This window comes from Barbus barbus (assembly GCF_936440315.1).
Source record: "Barbus barbus genome assembly, chromosome: 1".
Taxonomy (NCBI): domain Eukaryota; kingdom Metazoa; phylum Chordata; class Actinopteri; order Cypriniformes; family Cyprinidae; genus Barbus; species Barbus barbus.
Genome location: NC_136729.1, coordinates 15,716,282 through 15,736,156, shown reverse-complemented (window position 1 = coordinate 15,736,156; position 19,875 = coordinate 15,716,282). Strand labels below are relative to the sequence as shown.

Genomic DNA, 19,875 nt, shown 5'->3' with positions numbered 1-19,875 from the left:
CATATTATAATATAATATAATAAAAAAACAGCAATTTCTTCGACAGAACCTAAAAGCTAAAAATTAGAGTAGAACAGAATAGAATAAAACAGAAGTACCTTCATACCACTGCGATAACTCTTAAAAAAATATGACAACCCTAAGGCTTGTCTTTGATTTTCTAAGAGGCAAATTTAGAACTCAAAGGGGCACTGAAGAAAGCATAGGATTTTCTCTTATTTGTATTTTCAGAACAAGCCATAATTTATTGACTGTGTCTGTGTGTGCTCTCACACAAACACTTGAGAAATCAATAATCTTAGACACTATGCCTTGTTCTTATGGCTCTATCCCGCTGATCAAAAACTGACATTAGATCTTCACTCCGGCTCCGAGAGCTCCATATCTCTTTCATCACTTTGTTCTTTCTCTATTAATTAATGGACTGAGAGGTGCATGCTGAATAGAAAAGGAGGCTGACACAGTTTAACATCTTCTGATACACTCTGCTGCTCAAACAGTATTGATACTTCAGTTTGGAAGCATGCATTGAAGAGATAAAAGCTGAAATACAATTTTGGGCTTGAATAAAGAAAGACTGGGTCTCATTTTTAAACTTCTTTCTCTGGTTCTGACCTGAGAGAGAGCACTGTGGGTCATCTGGTCTTGAAGGGCTGAACGCAGTCTGTCCACATCTCTCTCCAATTGGCAGTACTCTGCCCAAGCGTTCTCCATCTCCTGTTTAACACAGAACAAGCCCTCAATACAAATGCAATGAGCTGACCTTAGTGTTGCACTGACATTCATTTTTGGCTTAATGTGATATTAGCATTTCATGGATGTTCTTGAGTCTTCTGAGAGTGTATTAACACAACTATGTGTCCTCACCGTGGACACCTGTGAGATGTCTGCCCTGATGTGAACCACGTCCTCCCGTAACAGCTTCTGTTGATAGGCAATCTTCTCCGCGTGGGCGGGCTGATCCTGGTACTGCTCCATCTGCTGATGGGAAACATCCAGAACTGACTCGAGCTTGTCCTAGATTTGGGCAAGAAACAGAAGAGGATACAGATAAAGAAGTTAGAAAATAACTAGCACCAGAGACCAAGACATCAGGTTGGACACTAGGGATGCACAACTGTTATGAGATATGATTGTCTTCTTCTGTGATTAGCTTATTCTGAAAACAGCATTCCACTGAGGTCTAAATTTTGCTTTATGTAGTAACATCTACATCTACGTTTTTTAAATTTGAATAAAATGAATTTCAAATCACATGACCCAATATTTTATTCATAATAGAACATAGATAACATAACAAATGTTTAAACAGAGAAATTTGAAAATTTTTATGCACAAAATTAGCTCATTTCAAATTTGATGCCTGCTTCAGGTCTCAAAATAGTTGGGACAGGGGCATGTTTACCATGGTGTAGCATCTCCTCTTCTTTTCAAAACAGTTTGAAGACATCTGGGCATCAAGGTTATGAGTTTCTGGAGTTTTGGTGTTGGAATTTGGTCCCATTCTTGGCTGAAATAGGTTTTCAGCTGCTGACTGTCTTTGACTTATTTTTTGTTACATGATGCACCAAATGTTCTCTATAGGTGATAGATCTGGACTGCAGGCAGGCCAATTCAGCACCCGGACTCTTCTACTACAAAGCCATGCTGTTGTAATAGCTGCAGTATGTGGTTTTGCATTGTAATGCTGAAATACACAAGGCCTTCCCTGAAATAGACGTCGCCTGGAGGGGAGAATATGTTGCTCTAAAAACTTTATATACCTTTCAGCATTCATAGTGCCTACCAAAACATGCAAGCTGCCCATACTGTATGCACTTATGCACCCCCCTACCATCAGCGATACTGGCTTTTGAACTGAATTCTGATGACACGCTGGAAGGTCTCCCTCCACTTTAGCCCGGAGGACACGGCATCCGTGATTTCCAACAAGAATGCCAAATTTGGACTCGTCTGACCATAGAACACTTTTCCACTTTGAAACAGTCCATTTTAAATGAGCCTTGGCCCACAGGACACAACGGCGCTTCTGGACCATGTTCACATATGGCTTCCTTTTTGCATGACGGTGCTTTAGTTGGCATCTGCAGATGGCACGGCGGATTGTGTTTACCAACAGTGTTTCTGGAAGTATTCCTGGGCCCATTTAGTAATGTCAATGACAGAATCATGCCGATGAGTGATGCAGTGTCGTCTGAGGGTGCGAAGACCACGGGCATCTAACAAAGGTCTTCGGCCTTGTCCCTTACGCACAGAGATTTCTCCAGTTTCTCTGAATCTTTTGATGATGTTATGCACTGTAGATGAGGAGATTTGCAAAGCCTTTGCACTTTGACGTTGAGGAACGTTGCTTTTAAAGTATTCCACAATTTTTACTCACTCTTTCACACATTGGAGAGAATCTGCCCATCTTTACTTATGAGAGACTCTAACTCTCTAAGACATCACTTTTATAGAAAATCATGTTACAGACCTGATGTCAATTAACTTAATTAGTTGCTAGATGTTCTCCCAGCTGAGTCTTTTCAAAATGTCTTGGTTTTTCAGCCCTTTGTTGCCCCGTGCCAACTTTTTTTTAGACCTGTACCAGGCATCAAATTTGAAATGAGCTCATTTAGTGGATAAAACTGTAAAATTTCTCCGTTTAAATATTTATGTTCTCTATGTTCTATTGTGAATAAAATATTGGATCATGTGATTTGAAAGTCTTTTAGTTTTCATTTTATTCAAATTTAAAAAACGTCCCAACATTTCCAGAATTCGGGTTGTAAATTACATATCTAAAACTGGGTATATTCAAATAAAAAATATATTTATTATGGTCGAGTCAATCTGGCTATATAAGGTTACAACAGAAAAATTATTTTAAAGGGTTAGATTAAGTAGAAATAGATCTTCAAGCTAACAATTGCACAATACCACATTTCACTTTGAGTGCAATTTACTGACATGACAAACCACAACGTTTCTATTATAATCAACAAGGTATAGACACAGAGTTAAAGATATTTTTATTGTGCAGTGTAGACATCTTTTGGATATTCAAAACTTTGGGATCTGTAAGATTTTTTTATGTTTTTGAATGCTCACCACCAGTAAATCAGTAATATTGAAAAATAAGATTACAATTTACAATAACTTTTCTATTTTCATATATTTTCATTAAACATTTTTTGGCAAAGCTGGAATTCAACAGCCATTATTTTAATGGAAACTGTGATGCATTTTTAACAGGATTCTTTAATGAATAAAAAAAGAACAGCATAGAAACTTTGTAACATTATTTTGTAAATAACATGATCTTTACAGTCACTTTGGATCAATTTAATACATCCCTGCTAAGTAAAAGGGTAACACTTTACTTAAAGCCTTTATGTAAAATGCATTATAAAGGGTTATTAAAGGGTATAATGCATAATAATTATTCATAATGTGTTGTAATACATTATATATTGTCGTAAATAATAATAACCGAATTTAAATGTATAGTGTAAATGTTAAATGTTTATGTATAGTGTAAAAATTAATTCATAAGTGTTATAATGTATTAACTGTGGTTACAATTATTCATGAGATTGTACAATGCATTATAAGGTGCATTACAAGGCATAAAACTACATTTATAATGCATTATACATAAAAGCTTTAAGTGTTACCAATAAAAGTATTAATTTCTTTAAATCTTAAACCAGTAAATCTTACTGGCTCCAAGCTTTTAAATGGTAGTGTATACAGCTTAATTGATATGAAATGACAATTATGATTTATGCCATAAATTGAGTAGCCCTGCTGAAATGACTTTTTACCATTCAGTTGACACACAATTCAATATCCTCAAAGCCTGATTTAGAATACTAAATTTAGATAAGAAAAAACAAAGCACCTTATCTTCTTTGAGTGTGCGTATCCTGGCCTCCAGCTCCTGTAGGATCTTGTCTTGCTCGCATAACCTACTAAGCTTTACCTGGAGAGACAATCACAAGCAGCAATAAAACATGGTCACCAAACAGAGGCCACGACTGAACTGAATCCATTAACACAAACATATCAAACAGAGGGCCGACGGAATACATTCTTCTGCTATTCCATATTCAACATTTCCCACTATTGAAGATATCCATTAGCATAAACTCCATGCACCCAAGACAATTCTGGTGTCATTATTTGCAGAAACAAACAGCATTTTCTCAGCGAAAAATGGGTTAGGGTACGTGTGCGGGAGAGACATAAGCTGCAGAAGTGCCTTGTTTACTTGTCTTCTTCACACAGCCTGTTTATTCTCCACTGTTTATCGTTCCCTCCAATTAATTATTAAGCAGTTATTATTTTACAGCCATATATTGTTGTTTTAACAACATTAAATATTCATCAAGCAGATAAATCCACCAACAAAATTCTTATAAATTGTTAAACTGAAACAATGTTAATGATGAAAAGCCAGGACTTCCAGATTATTTACCTCCAATCAAACAAAAAATAGTCAGAGCACTGGAATACAAAAATCAAACTGAAAAATGTACAAGCCCAAAGTATAAAACTCCCATTGCAAGTATTTTTCTCTTTAAATTGAGCATTGAATATAAAAAGCCCTCGTCAATATATAATCATTTCTATTTATTCTTGACACCGAGACAGAGCTTGCTTCTCCCCACAGCGTGTACCACAGCCTCACTCCGATGCCTGTGTTTTCTTGCACAAATCCAGGCTTGACTAACAGCTTTCTGTGCAAAGCAAACAGAGAGATCGAGAGGGGAGACAAGGCAAGGCTCAGAAAGTGGGCTTTAATAAACAGAGAACAGAACTTACATCTATGTCACTTTCAGCTATTTTAACTGGCCGAGGTGGTCGATCTTTAAGCGAGTCACGTCCAGTTACCTGTTGACGAAATGCAAAAGCTAATACACTTTCAAAGACATTAGCATCAACATCAAGACTAAGAAGCTGTAAGGTTGCATCGATCAAGCAACCATAAAGACTGCACAGTCTATTGACAAAGGGTTGTTGAAATCATAAACAAACTGTGCTTTAGCAAACTTATAATATCTCGAAATGAACAAAACAACAACAACAACAAAAATCAAACCAACACTCTTTTTGGAAGCTCTGCGATGTGTTTACGTACAAACAGCAACTGGGGTATTTGGGGAAAGCCGCAATGATCCACCCAAAGCGCTGCTCTTGATTTGGCAAGGTATCAATACTTTTCATCAGTGGTGAACTTAACATGAACCGTGTGGGAGTGAATCATTTAGTGATAAACAGAGGTTAGCTAAAGGATACTTTATAAGTAAGAGCAGCTGTCTGTAAACGTTCACTCATTAACAGAAAACCTCAGACTCTTTTAGGGTAATTCCTTGAGGCCTAATGTCTTCATGGAAATAATTAGCACAGCCTTTACATAATGTTCACAATTACAATGCAATCGCTATAACAATCCCTCACCAGAGCAGTATCGATATTTTACCTAAAGAACAACCTTGGGCGTCCTTGAAAAAAAAAATTAAGCTGTCAAAGTAGCACATGCACATAGGAATGACTCTGCAGAGCAACGATAATGGTCCGGGGGGTTACATCACAACAGCAGGTGAAGGCATGAAATGGTCACATTTTGTTACACACACCATCCTTACATTCAGACAGAATGCACTGTGTACCGAATAGATGAGAGGTTCAATACTTTTCATCTGTTTGAAATGAAGATAAAAGGGTTTTTGTGAACTGTGGGTATAAATTTAGGCAATGTATACATTTGAATTCTGAATTAATAATTAAAGCAGGTTATGCGCTCCATATCAAACAGGATCGGAAAAGTCGGTGAACATAAAACGTTTGTGACAAAAGTGGAGAAACTCTATATAAGAGCTCTAAAGGCCACTGATGTCACTGGACATAAGAAAAACAACTCAGAATCAAATTCTAGCAAAATCAAAATCTCCTCCTGGGAGCCATCAATAGTCACTGCATCCATGCATCCATAAAGACTTTTATTGCTAAACTGCAGCATAAAATCTGATTTTTAACTGCAAAAGCTTAAAATCACACATTGCTCTCCGTGAATATTGACTGATGTAAAAATTTTTAATCATCGATTTCAAAATTCACTCTACACGTCCTTCAGGGTTAGAGAGCAGGGCAGCTGCTATAGAGAATAAGGAGAGGGGGGAAATCAGGAAGAATTTATGCCTTGAGGAGAGAGGGAGAAGATGAGAGGAGGAGGTAGGTGAAGGCAGATCCACTAGAGCCCACCTTCAGGTCTAGATACTCCAGGTCCTTCTTCAGCTGGATGTAAGTGTCATCTGCCTTTAAATGGGAAATGAAGATACAGGTCACATGACACATGGTTGAGAGTATAACATGCAAGACTGAAACTGATTTTCATGCGCACAGTAAATCCAAATGCTGGTACATTATTACACATTGTGCAAGTGCATGTTATGATGGTTATTTAAAAATATATAATACTGTTCAAAAGTTTGAGGTATTTTTTTGCTTTAGAAATTAATACTATTTTTAGCATATAATGTAACATCATTTAGCAAAGATGTATTAAATTGATCCAAAGTAACAATAAAGATATTTATAATGTTAAAATATTTGACATTTCTGTGCTGGTTTTTTAACTTTCTATTCAGCACAGAATGCTGAAAATGTATCACAGTTTCCAAAAAACATTAAGCAACTGTTTTCAACGCTGATAATAAAAAAAAAAAATTTGAGAAGCAAATCAGTATATTAGAATTATTTCTGATGGATTATGTCACATTGAAGACTGGAATAATAGCTGCTAAAAATTCAGCTTTACCATCAAAGGAAATTATATTTTAAAATATAATAGAAAACATTTATTTAAATTGTAATAACACTTCACAATATTACTGTTTGAACTGCATTTTTGACCAAATAAAAGCTTTGATGAGCCTAAGAGATGGCTTTCAAAAACATTTAAAGAAAATGTACTTATCCTAAACTTCTGAACAGTAGTGTACATAATACATTTTTTTGTTTCTCTATCTGTTTTTGTTTGATTGTTTTTTTTACAAAAAGAAAAGTTCTGACAATTTAGTATCAGGAAGGCCACTGAATGCCCCTAAACTTCAGTATGAACTCTAAATCTGATGCACTGTGGTGTGGGTCAAAGTTCACTAAAAAATAAAAAAAAACATACAATGAAGTATTTTACAACAATGCTGTAAATGTTGTAGAAAGCTAGTTCATTTATAATGTGCAACCCTGTAATTTAGGTGTCTTCAAAACTTTTTTACACCACGGACCGGTAACGCTTTTAAAATATTATCTTGGACTGGCTGGGGGGGGGGGGGTTCACACACACACACACACACACATACATATACACATACATACATACATATACACATATACATATATATATATATATATATATATATATATATATATACATATATATATATACACACACATATATATACATATATATATATATATATATATATATATATATATATATATATACACATACTCACCGGATACTTTATTAGTTACACCTGTTGTGATGATACATCTTCTGATGCAGCAGGGCACATCATCAGTGATGTATCCTGAGGTTATCGGGTGTTTCGGGTCTCTCGAACATCAGACACCCTCACTCAGGCGACCCAGCTGAGGTTGATCAAGCCTCAGCTTGTGCCCTGGCAGCTCAACCACGGTTCCGCTCTCTTAATCCAGAGCCACCTAGAGGCTTTCTCCGCTGCCTCTGTGCTGTTACAGATAGCTCTTCTCCTCCTTTCGCCTGTGATGCCGAGTGCAGTATATGCCCTGCAGAGGGACTGTCCAGCAAAGCCTCTGCACCCTACCTCTACAGGCAAGCACCTTGCCTTCCAGCCTTGTTCGTGGCAGTCGCTGACTAAGTCCTGATATTTCCCCTTTTTCCGTTCAAAGGCCTCCTCCATTCGCTCCTCCCATGGCACGGTGAGCTCCAGCATGACAACATTTTTTGTTGCCTCAGATACCAGGATGATATCAGGTCTGAGTGAGGTCTTAACTACATGCTGGGGGAACTTGAGCTGCTTGCCCAGGTCTACTGATAGCTGCCAGTCCTGTGCAGTTTGGAGAAGCCCTGATGTTCCTTTCTTTGTTCCTGGCTTTTCTCCGGCTCTAATGAAGCTGATGGTTTGCTTCCTAGGTCTGGACTTTTGGCAGATGGAAACAGCACTAGAGATGCTCTCTGTGATAGTCTTGAGCACCTGATCATGACGCCAGTGGTATCGGCCTTCCCCCAGAGCTTTTGGGCAACAACTCAATACGTGCTCAAGGGTCCCCTTGTTCTTCTGGCAGAGGGGGCATGCTGGTGATTCGGCCAAGCCCCAGCAGTGCAGGTTGGATGGGCTGGGAAGAACATCATAGACCGCCTGGACCAGGAACTTGATGCGGTGTGGTTCTGCCCTCCACAGGTCAGTCCACGAGATCTTCCTCTCCACAACTTGCTCCCATCTAGTCCATGCGCCTTGCTGTCTCATCCCCACCGCTCCGCCCTTCCTCTGGCCACAGTTCCCACAAGGACTCCATGGCGCAAACGGGACTCTGCCTGCTCCACTGCCACCTCTGCTCTCCACTTCCTGCCAGTCTTGACTACCACCCCTGCCCCAGAGACTTTTGGGTCTGTTGATTCCCAGAACTGCAGCACCTCTCTTGCACGCAAAACCTTGAACTCCTCCTCGATAGATTTCAGAGGTAGTGTGAGTTTGCAGCTGTTTCCATAGAGTGCGATGTTGCTTAAGCTCCGCAGTAGACCCAACCATCTCCTCAGGTAGCGGCTGACTCTCCTCTCCAGGTCTGTAATGGTGGAGATCGGGAATTCATAGAGAAGCAGTGGACACAGTATCCTCGGCAGAATCCCGTGCTGATAGATCCATGCCTTGAATTTGCCAAGGCATGCAGGTAGGCCTGTTTTGTCGACGCTCTTCAGCCATTTCTCCAACTCCTCACAGGTGTTCTTTATTGAAGCTGTGTCCCTGAGGCTGCTGTCAAAGTACCTCCCCAGGCTTTTCACAGGCTTCTCGGAGATGGTAGGGATCGGTGTTCCTGAGATCGAAAACCGGAACTTATCGACCACTCTGCCCTTCTTCAGGACCAAGGATCTTGACTTTGCTGGCTTAAAAGGCATCCTGGCCCATCCCAACAGCCTCTCTAGGCCTCTCAAGATCCATCTGGCTCCAGGCACTGACTCAGTGGTTACTGTCAGGTCGTCCATGAACGCACGGATTGGTGGTTGGCGGATCCCGGACCTGGACTTGGGGCCTCTACACTCTGGTTCAGCAGATTTTACCAACATGTTCATTGCTAGTGCGAACAGGATCACGGAGATGGTGCAGCCTGTGATAATTCCAACCTCCAATCTATGCCACTCTGATGTTACTGACCCTGCTGAGACTCTCAGACTGAACTCGCTGTAATAATCCAGAATGAGGTCTCTGACTGCAGCTGGAACATGGTGCCTCTCCAGTGTTTCCCACACCAGCTTGTGGGGCATAGAGCCATAGGCATTGGCCAGATCTAACCAGAGGACCACCAGATCTCCCTTGTTCTCCCTTGCTTCTCTAAGGAGCTGCGTGACCACGCCTGTGTGTTCTAAACACCCCGGTACACCAGAAATGCCGCCTTTCTGCACTGAGGTGTCGATGTACCCGTTCTTAAGGAAGAAGTCAGCCAGCCGCCTAGCCACAATGCTGAAGAAGATCTTCCCCTCAACACTGAGTAGTGAGATGATTCTGAACTGGCTGATCTCTTTGGCGTCCTCCTCTTTAGGGATCCACACACCCTCAGCAAACCGCCACTGTTGCGCTGCTTTTCCTCTTCTCCAGATGACCTTTAGGATCCTCCAAAGCCGGTGTACTTGGGACAGTGCTTGTATACCTTTGTAAGTGGTTCCACTTGGTCCTGGTGCTGACCCGGTTCTTGCCCTCTTTACCACATCTTGAACTTCTTTCAAGAGGGGTTCCCTCTGGTCGAATGCCACCGTTGGCTCTGGTGGTCTTAACACTGTATCACACTGTCCCAGGTCTTGGTCTCTGGTGGCGTCACTGAAAGTGTTTTGAAGGTGTTGCTCGACATCCTCCTTTGCACAGGCTAAGCGTCCGCTGCGTCTCTGTCCGAGGAGCTGTTTGGTGAACACAAATGGGTTGCTGATGAAGGCAGTGCGTTTCTGAGCTCTTTCTCTGCACCGCCTCCTGTGGTATTCTGCCCTGCGCAGGGTAAGGAGTCTCTTCCTGAGCACAGTACGAAGCTCTACCAATGGCGCCCGCTCCTCTTGTCTTGCCACCTTATACTGTTTGGTCAAGGCTTTCAGCTCTGCCCTGATGTTGTGAATTTTAACAGCCCGCTGGTTCATGCTGTAGGGCTGCCTAGCTCCTCTTTCTTCCTCAACTCCAAACCTTTCCGCAGCCATACTCACTATGATAGTTGTCATAGCCTGCAGTCTCCTCTCCACATCCCCTTTGGCCGTTGTTTCTAGCACTGCATCCACATCCTCGTCGAACTTCTGCCACTCTGATGTTTTAGAGGCTTGAGGCAACTTGATCCTTCTCTTCTCCGATGGCCTGCTTGGAGGGACTAACGGCACCACTTGGAGGCTCTGGGCTCTGTGGGGTGCTTCTGGGCCCTGCTCCTCCTCTGTCTCACCAGGCACTAGTCCTGAGCATTGTGATGGTTGTAGTCTCACCTTGCATTTCATCTTTGTTTGATGGATCTTTAGGCCTCTCTCATTTTTGCAGATCTTTCCACAAAAACACTCTCTTCTCGTCAACGTTTGTCCATTGCTATTGTTCGTTAAACTTGTGTCTGTCCGGCTGGGGTGCTCATTCTCCCCCCCTCTCGGGCTCCCCTGGGGGTATATCTCATATGTTTGTTCCGTAGCTTATTTGGGTCCTCCTTCAATTGCTTGGTAACACAAATTGCTAAGCAGCCAATCACATGACAGCAACTCAATGCATTTAGGCATCTAGATGTGTTGAAGACGACTTGCATCAGAATGGGGAAGAAAGGGGATTTAAGTGACTTTGAACGTGGAATGGTTGTTGGTGCCAGACGGGCTGGTCTGAGTATTTCAAAAACTGCTGATCTACTGGGATTTTCACGCACAAACCATCTCTAGGGTTTACAGAGAATGGTCCGAAAAAGAGAAAATATCCAGTGAGCGGCAGTTGTGTGGACGAAAATGCCTTTGATGTCAGAGGTCAGAGGAGAATGGGCAGACTGATTAGAGATGATAGAAAGGCAACAGTAACTCAAATAACCACTCGTTACAACCAAGGTATGCAGAATTCTAGCTCTGAACGCACAACACGTCAAACCCTGAAGCAGATGGGTTACAGCAGCAGAAGACCACACCGGGTGCCGTTCCTGTCAGCTAAGAACAGGAAACAGAGGCTACAATTCGCACAGGCTCACCAAAACTGGACAATAGAAGATTGGAAAAACATTGCCTGGTCTGATGAGTCTCGATTTCTGCTGTGACATTCAGATGGTAGGGTCAGAATTTGGTGTAAAGAACATGAATGCATGGATCCATCCTGCCTTGTCTCAACTGTTCAGGCTGCTGGTGGTGGTGTAATGGTGTGGGGGATATTTTCTTGGCACACTTTAGGCCCCTTAGTACCAATTGAGCATCGTTTAAACACCACAGCCTACCTGAGTATTGTTGCTGACCATGTCCATCCCTTTATGACTACAGTGTACCCATCTTCTGATGGCTACTTCCAGCAGGATAATGCACCATGTCACAAAGCTCAAATCATCTCAGACTGGTTTCTTGAACATGACAATGAGTTCACTTTACTCAAATGGTCTCCACAGTCACCAGATCTCAATCCAATAGAGCACCTTTGGGATGTGGTGGAACGGGAGATTCGCATCATGGATGTGCAGCCGACAAATCTGCAGCAACTGCGTGATGCTATCATGTTAATATGGACCAAAATCTCTGAGGAATGTTTCCAACACCTTGTTGAATCTATGCCACAAAGAATTAAGGCAGTTCTGAAGGCAAAATTGGGTGCAACCCGGTACTAGCAAGGTGTACCTAATAAAGTGGCCAGTGAGTGTATATATATATATATGTGTATGTATATATATATATATATATATATATATATATATATATATATATATATATATATATACACAAGGTGCGATTTGTGTAATCTGTTAATAACGCACATCATAAATCCGTATTTTTAGGCAAGTAAATGGGTGTCACGTCATGAAAATTTTTAATACGACGGAAACTGTATTTAATTGTGATCACAATTTAATAAAACCATTGTAGTTAGGCCTATTAATTGTAATGATTTCATTTTCCCGGTGATTCAAACAACGAATACATTATATAGAGAAAGCCGAACAAAGAATATTATCAATGGAGCTTAAACCATTGCGTCGCAAAATGATTCACTGTTTCGAAGTGCTCCAATCGAATCGCGTTTCACGAATCATTTGATTCAGATCGGGGATAAAAATAATTCAGCAGAGGCAGGGATGTATAAACCAGAGGGGGGGGAATCTCCCCTAAAAATCGCACCCTGCATATATATATACATATATGTGTGTGTGTGTGTGTGCATGTGTACTGTATATTTATTGGTTCAACAGATCATATTGTGGTTTTTGAGTCACAGATCAGATGATTTTTCGGATAAGCAAATATTTTATTCAAGCATTATATTTAATGAACTCTGTATTTCCACTCCGTCTAAAATACGTCTCTATGCTCGTGCGCGTGTTTAGGGTATGTGCAAGAACAGCACAGTTCTCTTTCATAACATGCTGTTATCCTGCAATCTGATGATCCAAAATACAAGAAAGGAAGAATCTATTAAAAAAAGTCAAAAAAATGCTAAATGTGGAAGAAAATATCTTCAAAAACACAAAACAGACTGTTACATCAAATTGCGCAGCCCAAGCTGTAACATTCTATTGCAGACTCCATGCTAACGGAGAGCTAACACCAAACTAACGCAATCATAACTACAACCAACAGCATAAGATGAGCACGGTATGGGAGTTAGGGAAAGGAGGGTATGATATGCTCAAATGGGAGGGGGGCTCAGGGTGGGTTGAGGGGGAAATGTGACCCTCTAACCTGCAAACTGGGGCCTGAGAGGCCGTTGTGCTGGTTCTGCAGGTGTGTGAATGTGTCGCTGCGCACGCTGGCCATCTTGGCCCGGTGTCTCCTGAGCTGGATGAGCAGCAGGGTCAACTCCTCCGGCTGCAGGACAGCGGGGAGACGGGAGAGAAAGCACTTCATGAGGTGACCACCAGGGCGGTCAATTTCACCAAGATGTTGTGAAATTTGGCCAATAGAAGTGGACTAAGGCGAACTGTAACTGCCAGTCTTTGAGTTTTGTCTCAAAACTAGAAAACAAAACGCTCCTTGTGGCCACAATGTCATCTACCAAGCAGAACCCCTATGTTTCCTAGATAGTTTGTCTGGAAAAAGTCTGCTCTCTATGGAAGTCTTACCGTTTTTCCATGCAGACTTGGTGCACTGACTGTGTGTGTGATGTATCCCATCGTTGGCATGGATCTTCTCTCTATTTGTGAGGTCTGTAATGACACAAAAATACAAAAAATGGTGACATTTACAATGAAAATGAAGAATATCCCAGTTTTATCACTTTTGTTCGCAAATACTCTCTTTTAGTTTATAGATGCTCTACATTTTTAAACTCAAGTAAAAGTCAGTTTCACAAAACTAGGGCTCAGCAGAGCACATTTACTCATTCATCTGTTTATTTTAGCTAAGAAAATGTGTGCTTGATTTCAAATGTGCCACAGGGCTTTGAGGGTTTGACAGTTTTGCTTAACATACAAAATTCTTCATCTAGGTCCATCATAGCAACTCAAAAGGACACAAACAACAAGAGTTTTAATTAACTACACATAAATTATCTTTAACCTGTTTTCTTAAAATAACATTTGTTAGCTACCAGCAAAGTAGCACTGTAGACTCTGTTTCCAATGCGAATCCCACGGCACTGCATTTTTGCTGTAATAGGTTTTTTATTTAAATACAAGATCAGAAGAAAGAGACCACTGCTGAGGAGGTTCATTGGGCGCTTTGCTTAGCCTTTGGCGAATCTTACCAGCTAAACACAATCTAGTTATCATCCATAGAGATATGCTCCATGACAGCAGCTATGAAAACACGCTCTACGAAACACAGAAACATTCAACACACACACACACATATATATATATATATATATATATATATATATATATATATATATATATATATATATGTTTTGATATAGAAATCAACATTTTTTATTATTTTCTAATTTGTCACATGCAGTACTTTCAATTAATTGAGGCACTGCAATATCTGTACTTTTAAAAATGTTTGAATACAATTCCAAAAATAAATAAATAAGTAGATAAATAAATAAATAAAAACTCTGGAACAATGTAAACTTGAAGGCAACAAGTGATTAAAATGCAGAAAAACTTGTAATGTTTGGGGTATTTTTTTTAATGTTCATGAAATAAGTCTCTTATGTTCCACTTTTATTTATTCAAAAATACAGTAAAAACAGTAATATTATGAAATAACATTACAACTTAAAATAACTCTTTTTTTTCCTTTACTTCAGTTTTCAGTGTCACATGATCCTCCTGATATATTTCTCGCTATTGTCAATGCTGAACACAGTTCTGCGTAATATTTTCGTGGAAACTGTCATACTTTTTTTTTTTTTTTACAAGATTCTCTGGGGGGAAAAAAAATCTAAATAACCTAATTCTTTCTCTTTAAGCATTCTCAAATCATGCTAATTATCACACTAAAATTATCCTAAAAATACTAATTTCTCAATTAATTGTAAATTGTTATGCTTATAATATAATATGTAATGAAACAATTACAGCATTTTCACTAGCATTTCAGATTTTTATATTTTTTGTGGTATCACTGCACATTGACTGAAGGTCTGTTTTTTCTTTCTATCTGGTTTTTGACGGCTTCTGTGAATCTTTCTGTTGGAGGCATGTAATTAGTGAGTTCACACGAGTCCTGACGTATGCAGAGCAGAAATGGTAGTCACAGTATGTTAACTTGTAAGAGGCACAGAGGCTTGTGTGACTGCTGCTGCGTGTGAATGTGGCACTGGGAGCGGCGCTCTCATGTGGGGGGTGTAGATGGTAGATGCTACTATTTGTCACACAAGCATCTTCAGCGACACACATAAACAAAAATGCTCTCTTTTAACACACCCTCTGCACCTGGGAATCAAGGCCTGAGTGAAGACTGTGTGAATCCTGTCACAAAGTCCAAATCAAAGTTTGAGTAAATGAAAACTTGGTTTTCCCATAACCCTTAACGTCTTTGGTGGTCAGCACTTCTGTGGTCTGAACAAAAAGAAGAACTCACCACAACTAATTTGAAATTGTGAGATCATGTGAACTGCTCCACATTCCCTACCTTTGAGATCTGGGAACATATTCCTCTGGGAGAACCCAAACTGGGAGTGTCCACGGTGGCGAAGTCATCCAGCGGGCGCACCGTCACCCTGTCGGCGGGCGTGTGGGGCCTTCGTGGGGACAAGGACTTGGAGGGGTGGCCGGGTGGGGGTATGTCACATGGTGATGGTGGCACAGATATGGATCGTGGCATTTCCAGAGTAACTCTGAAGGCAGACGTGTCCATGTAGTCAGGGCCGGTGTAGATTGGTGCGGTGGGGCTTCCATGGCGGAACTGTTGGCGCTGCTGCCACTCGTATAGCTGCCACACCATGCCCTCTTTAGTGGCCAACCGCTCATCAGTGGACATACGAAAGTGACTAAGACGGTCGTGGGCGTACTTATAGTCACTAGGCAGGTTGCGGGGCACTGATGGGGAACTGCCTCCGGAGTGGTGGCGAGTGGTCTTTGGCAACGACTGGTACGTATCCATCATGACGGACTTAGGCTGGAGAGGAGGTGTCCGTCTGGGTAGCGTGTACTCAGCAGTGGGATGGCTGTAATTTCGTAAAAAAAAAAAAAAAAGTTATTTTACTCTTAATATTCTGTCCTTCCCACTGTCAGTTAGCATTCATATGCTATACACAGTATTTATATGAAAGCATTTATTTAATTTTTTTTAAAATGGTTTTGTTCTGGCCTTCGCTGTAAATTTATTATTATTCATCACCAACAACAATAATAACTCATATATTAACCATTACACAAAGAATAATAATAATAAATAATTATTATTATTATACTAATAAACTAATAAAAAGGGAAACAGACATATCTATATATACACACACACACACACACATAAATATATATATATACACTCACTGGCCCCTTTATTAGGTACACCTTGCTAGTACCGGGTTGGACCCACTTTTGCCTTCAGAACTGCCTTAATTCTTCCTGACATAGATTCAACAAGGTGTTGAATCTATGTCAGAGTCACAATTCCTCAGAGATTTTGGTTCATATTGACATGATAGCATCACGCAGTTGCTGCAGATTTGTCGGCTGCACATCCATGATGCGAATCTCCCGTTCCACCACATCCCAAAGGTGCTCTATTGGATTTAGATCTGGTGACTGTGGAGGCCATTTGAGTAAAGTGAACTCATTGTCATGTTCAAGAAACCAGTCTGAGATTATTTGAGCTTTGTGACATGTTGCATTATCCTGCTGGAAGTAGCCATCAGAAGATGGGTACACATTAGTCATAAAGGGATGGACATGGTCAGCAACAATACTCTGGTAGGCTGTGGTGTTTAAACGATGCTCAATTGGTACTAAGGGGCCCAAAGTGTACCAAGAAAATATCCCCCACACCATTACACCACCACCACCCGCCTGAACAGTTGAGACAAGGCAGGATGGATACATGTTTTCATGTTCTTTATGCCAAATTCTGACCCTACCATCTGAATGTTGCAACATTGTAGCCTCCGTTTCCTATTCTTAGCTGACAGGAACGGCACCCGGTGTGGTCTTCTGCTGCTGTAGCCCATCTGCTTCAGGGTTTGACGTGTTGTGCGTTCAGAGCTAGAATTCTGCATACCTTGGTTGTAACGAGTGGTTATTTGAGTTAATGTTGCCTTTCTATCATCTCTAATCAGTCTGCCCATTCTCCTCTGACCTCTGACATCAAAGGCATTTTCGTCCACACAACTGCCGCTCACTGGATATTTTCTCTTTTTCGGACCATTCTCTGTAAACCCTAGAGATGGTTTGTGCGTGAAAATCCCAGTAGATCAGCAGTTTTTGAAATACTCAGACCAGCCCGTCTGGCACCAACAACCATTCCACGTTCAAAGTCACTTAAATCCCCTTTCTTCCCCATTCTGATGCAAGTCGTCTTCACCACATCTAGATGCCTAAATGCATTGAGTTGCTGCCATGTGATTGGCTGCTTAGCAATTTGTGTTACCAAGCAATTGAACAGGTGTACCTAATAAAGTGGCCGGTGAGTATATATATATATATATATATATATATATATATATATATATATATATATATATATATATATATATATATATATATATATATATATATATATATATATATAAACTTAAAGGTAAGGTGTTGACTTAGAAGGGTGTTTTTCTGCTAAAATGTAGATATGTCCCATAGGCTTTTATTTTAAGTGCAATAGTGTAAATGTGATTACTGGATGGTATTTACAAAAAAGGAAAAATAACTGTAATAACCAGAATGCTGTTGCTACAACACAAAATATTACCTTTAATATTTAGTGTGTTTACATCACTACCACTAGTGGGAGCTATAATAGCATAAGAAGAATCTATATGTGAACTGAATCATACATGGCTTGAGTTCCCAATGTTACATTAATAATTTAATTAGAGTATTACATATTACCCTGTATGCTTTTCTAACATTTTTTTTTGCCTTATCACAGCACAAACACACAAAACTGACCTTTTGGGGTCTCCTTTCTGCACCTTCACCCAGTGCTCGACCTGAGCCAGCGCAGTTTTCCTTTGCACCTTTTTCTCTGTGTCTGTACGGCGTACGAGACCCCTCTTATACACCACGTTCCCATTCTGATCAGGAGGTATGCCCGAGGGGGGCAGCCCGTTCCTGTGAGTGGGCACCGTTGAAGGTGGGCGAGAATGGGCACCTGATTGGGAAATCTCCAACTCTCCAGAGGAGATTTTAACAGGATCCTCGAACAATTCCTTGCTGTAAACGTAGCATTCCTCCCCAGCTCGCTCTGGCCGCAGCTCTGCAACCTCCACATGCGCTGTCTGCTGGAGGCCCTCTGCCTGGGAGGAGCTTTTGATGCTGCTGCTGAAATGGTTGGTCTGAAGGACTGCTTGCTGCTCAGTTTTGAAGCTTATTTCGGCTTCTCTGTGGAAGGAAAGAGAGTTATTTAATAGCAGAAAACAAACAGTTAATATTTGACCTTTAACATGAGATATAACTTATTTCGGATGATGTATCAGTATTAGGAAGCAAAAAGGACAGAAATGAGTTTAGACTTTTGCATTAATTATAATTGAATCTACAACTCATTGTGCAGACAACTGACCTTGAACCGACTATCTAGATATCCAACTCTATCCTAATTGCAACATGACATTTCAAAAAAGTATGACATTCTTTCTTCTGTGGAACATCAAAAGAAGAATTTAGCATAACATCTGAGCTGCTTTCTACTACACAATGAAGGTGGAGGGTACCAAGAGCTGTCATGCTCCAAAAAGCACAAAACTATGCCATAAAAACATCATAAAAGTAGCTCATGTGACTCTTGTACTACTGTATTATACATACTATTCGAAACATTGAGGTCTGTAAGATTTTTATTTTTGAAATAATTATCTTATGCTTACGAAAGCAATATTTATTTGATCAAAAACACAGTAAAAACAATAATTACAATAACAATAATTTAAAATAACTTCTAATATATTTAAATAAAATATTATTATATAACTTTTAATATATTTTAAAATATAATTCATTTCTGCAAAACTGAATGCATTACTCCAGTCTTCAGTGTCACAAGATCCTTCAGAAATCATTCTAATATGCTGATTTGCTCAAGAAATATTTCTTATTATTGTTGAAAGCAGGTATTGCTTAATATTTTTGTGGAAGCCAAACTCTTTTTGTGCCCAAATGAAGACAGATTTGACTAATTATTTCTTCCTAGTGATAGGCTGCATAACCTCATAATTTCAGTATATTTTAGGCTAATTTGACCAGATATGGCATAATTAATAAATATATTTAGCATAATTCATTAATACATAACTATAATGTTTCAATTAATTTAATTTCATCAGTTCATTTCAGCTATTTATTTTCTTTATTAGATCAGCCCAAAAAGTTAATATTTAAAACAAATTTATTATGCAAAATGCAAAAACAAAAAGCTAAAGGAAACTTGAAATGCATCAAAACATGAAAAATCTAAATTGACAAAGGTAAAGTCATAATGTGCAATACTATCAATCTATCCCTAGATGGCACTGTTATATTATATTCAAAATCTCCCTCAAACAAATCAAGGGCCTACAGAAGAACCTCAAAACAGTACAGCAGCACTAACACTGACATTTCACCCCTGACCATGATCAGACAGGTGGTCTGGCATCAGATTGGCAAGTATAGCAACACTGCCAACAATCCACACACTTGTGTAAAAGCATTTGCCTACAAAATCCAACAAATACAGCCACTACACTAGCCCTACCAACCATAAATGACATTATAAACCACCTTTAGGGTTATTAACCACCTACTCTCCTTTTTATGTATACTATAAAAGCCCAGATATAAGGAAAGCCCTAGGGACAAATCCTCTCTGCACTCATGGAAGTGAAGAGCATGGGGGCAGCACACTAACATCACGCCCCAGTC

General features: G+C 40.0%; 1 protein-coding gene across 8 annotated transcripts in view; it reads right to left on the bottom strand.

Moving 5' to 3' along the window:
* LOC306884038 (pleckstrin homology domain-containing family A member 7-like) overlaps window positions 1–19,875 on the bottom strand; it is a 117,452-nt gene that overhangs the window by 21,215 nt on the left and 76,362 nt on the right. For 4 of the 8 annotated variants that reach the window (XM_079439666.1, XM_079439667.1, XM_079439673.1 and 1 more), the window contains 9 exons: window positions 17,926–18,357; window positions 15,455–15,989; window positions 13,495–13,578; window positions 13,115–13,240; window positions 6,247–6,300; window positions 4,807–4,875; window positions 3,884–3,964; window positions 868–1,017; window positions 616–717 (listed from right to left, as the gene is read on the bottom strand). In XM_079439666.1, coding sequence (XP_079295792.1) covers window positions 616–717; window positions 868–1,017; window positions 3,884–3,964; window positions 4,807–4,875; window positions 6,247–6,300; window positions 13,115–13,240; window positions 13,495–13,578; window positions 15,455–15,989; window positions 17,926–18,357 — 1,633 coding nt within the window. The remainder of the gene's footprint in view (window positions 1–615; window positions 718–867; window positions 1,018–3,883; window positions 3,965–4,806; window positions 4,876–6,246; window positions 6,301–13,114; window positions 13,241–13,494; window positions 13,579–15,454; window positions 15,990–17,925; window positions 18,358–19,875) is intronic. The other 4 variants (XM_079439669.1, XM_079439672.1, XM_079439668.1 and 1 more) reach the window with 3 other exon arrangements.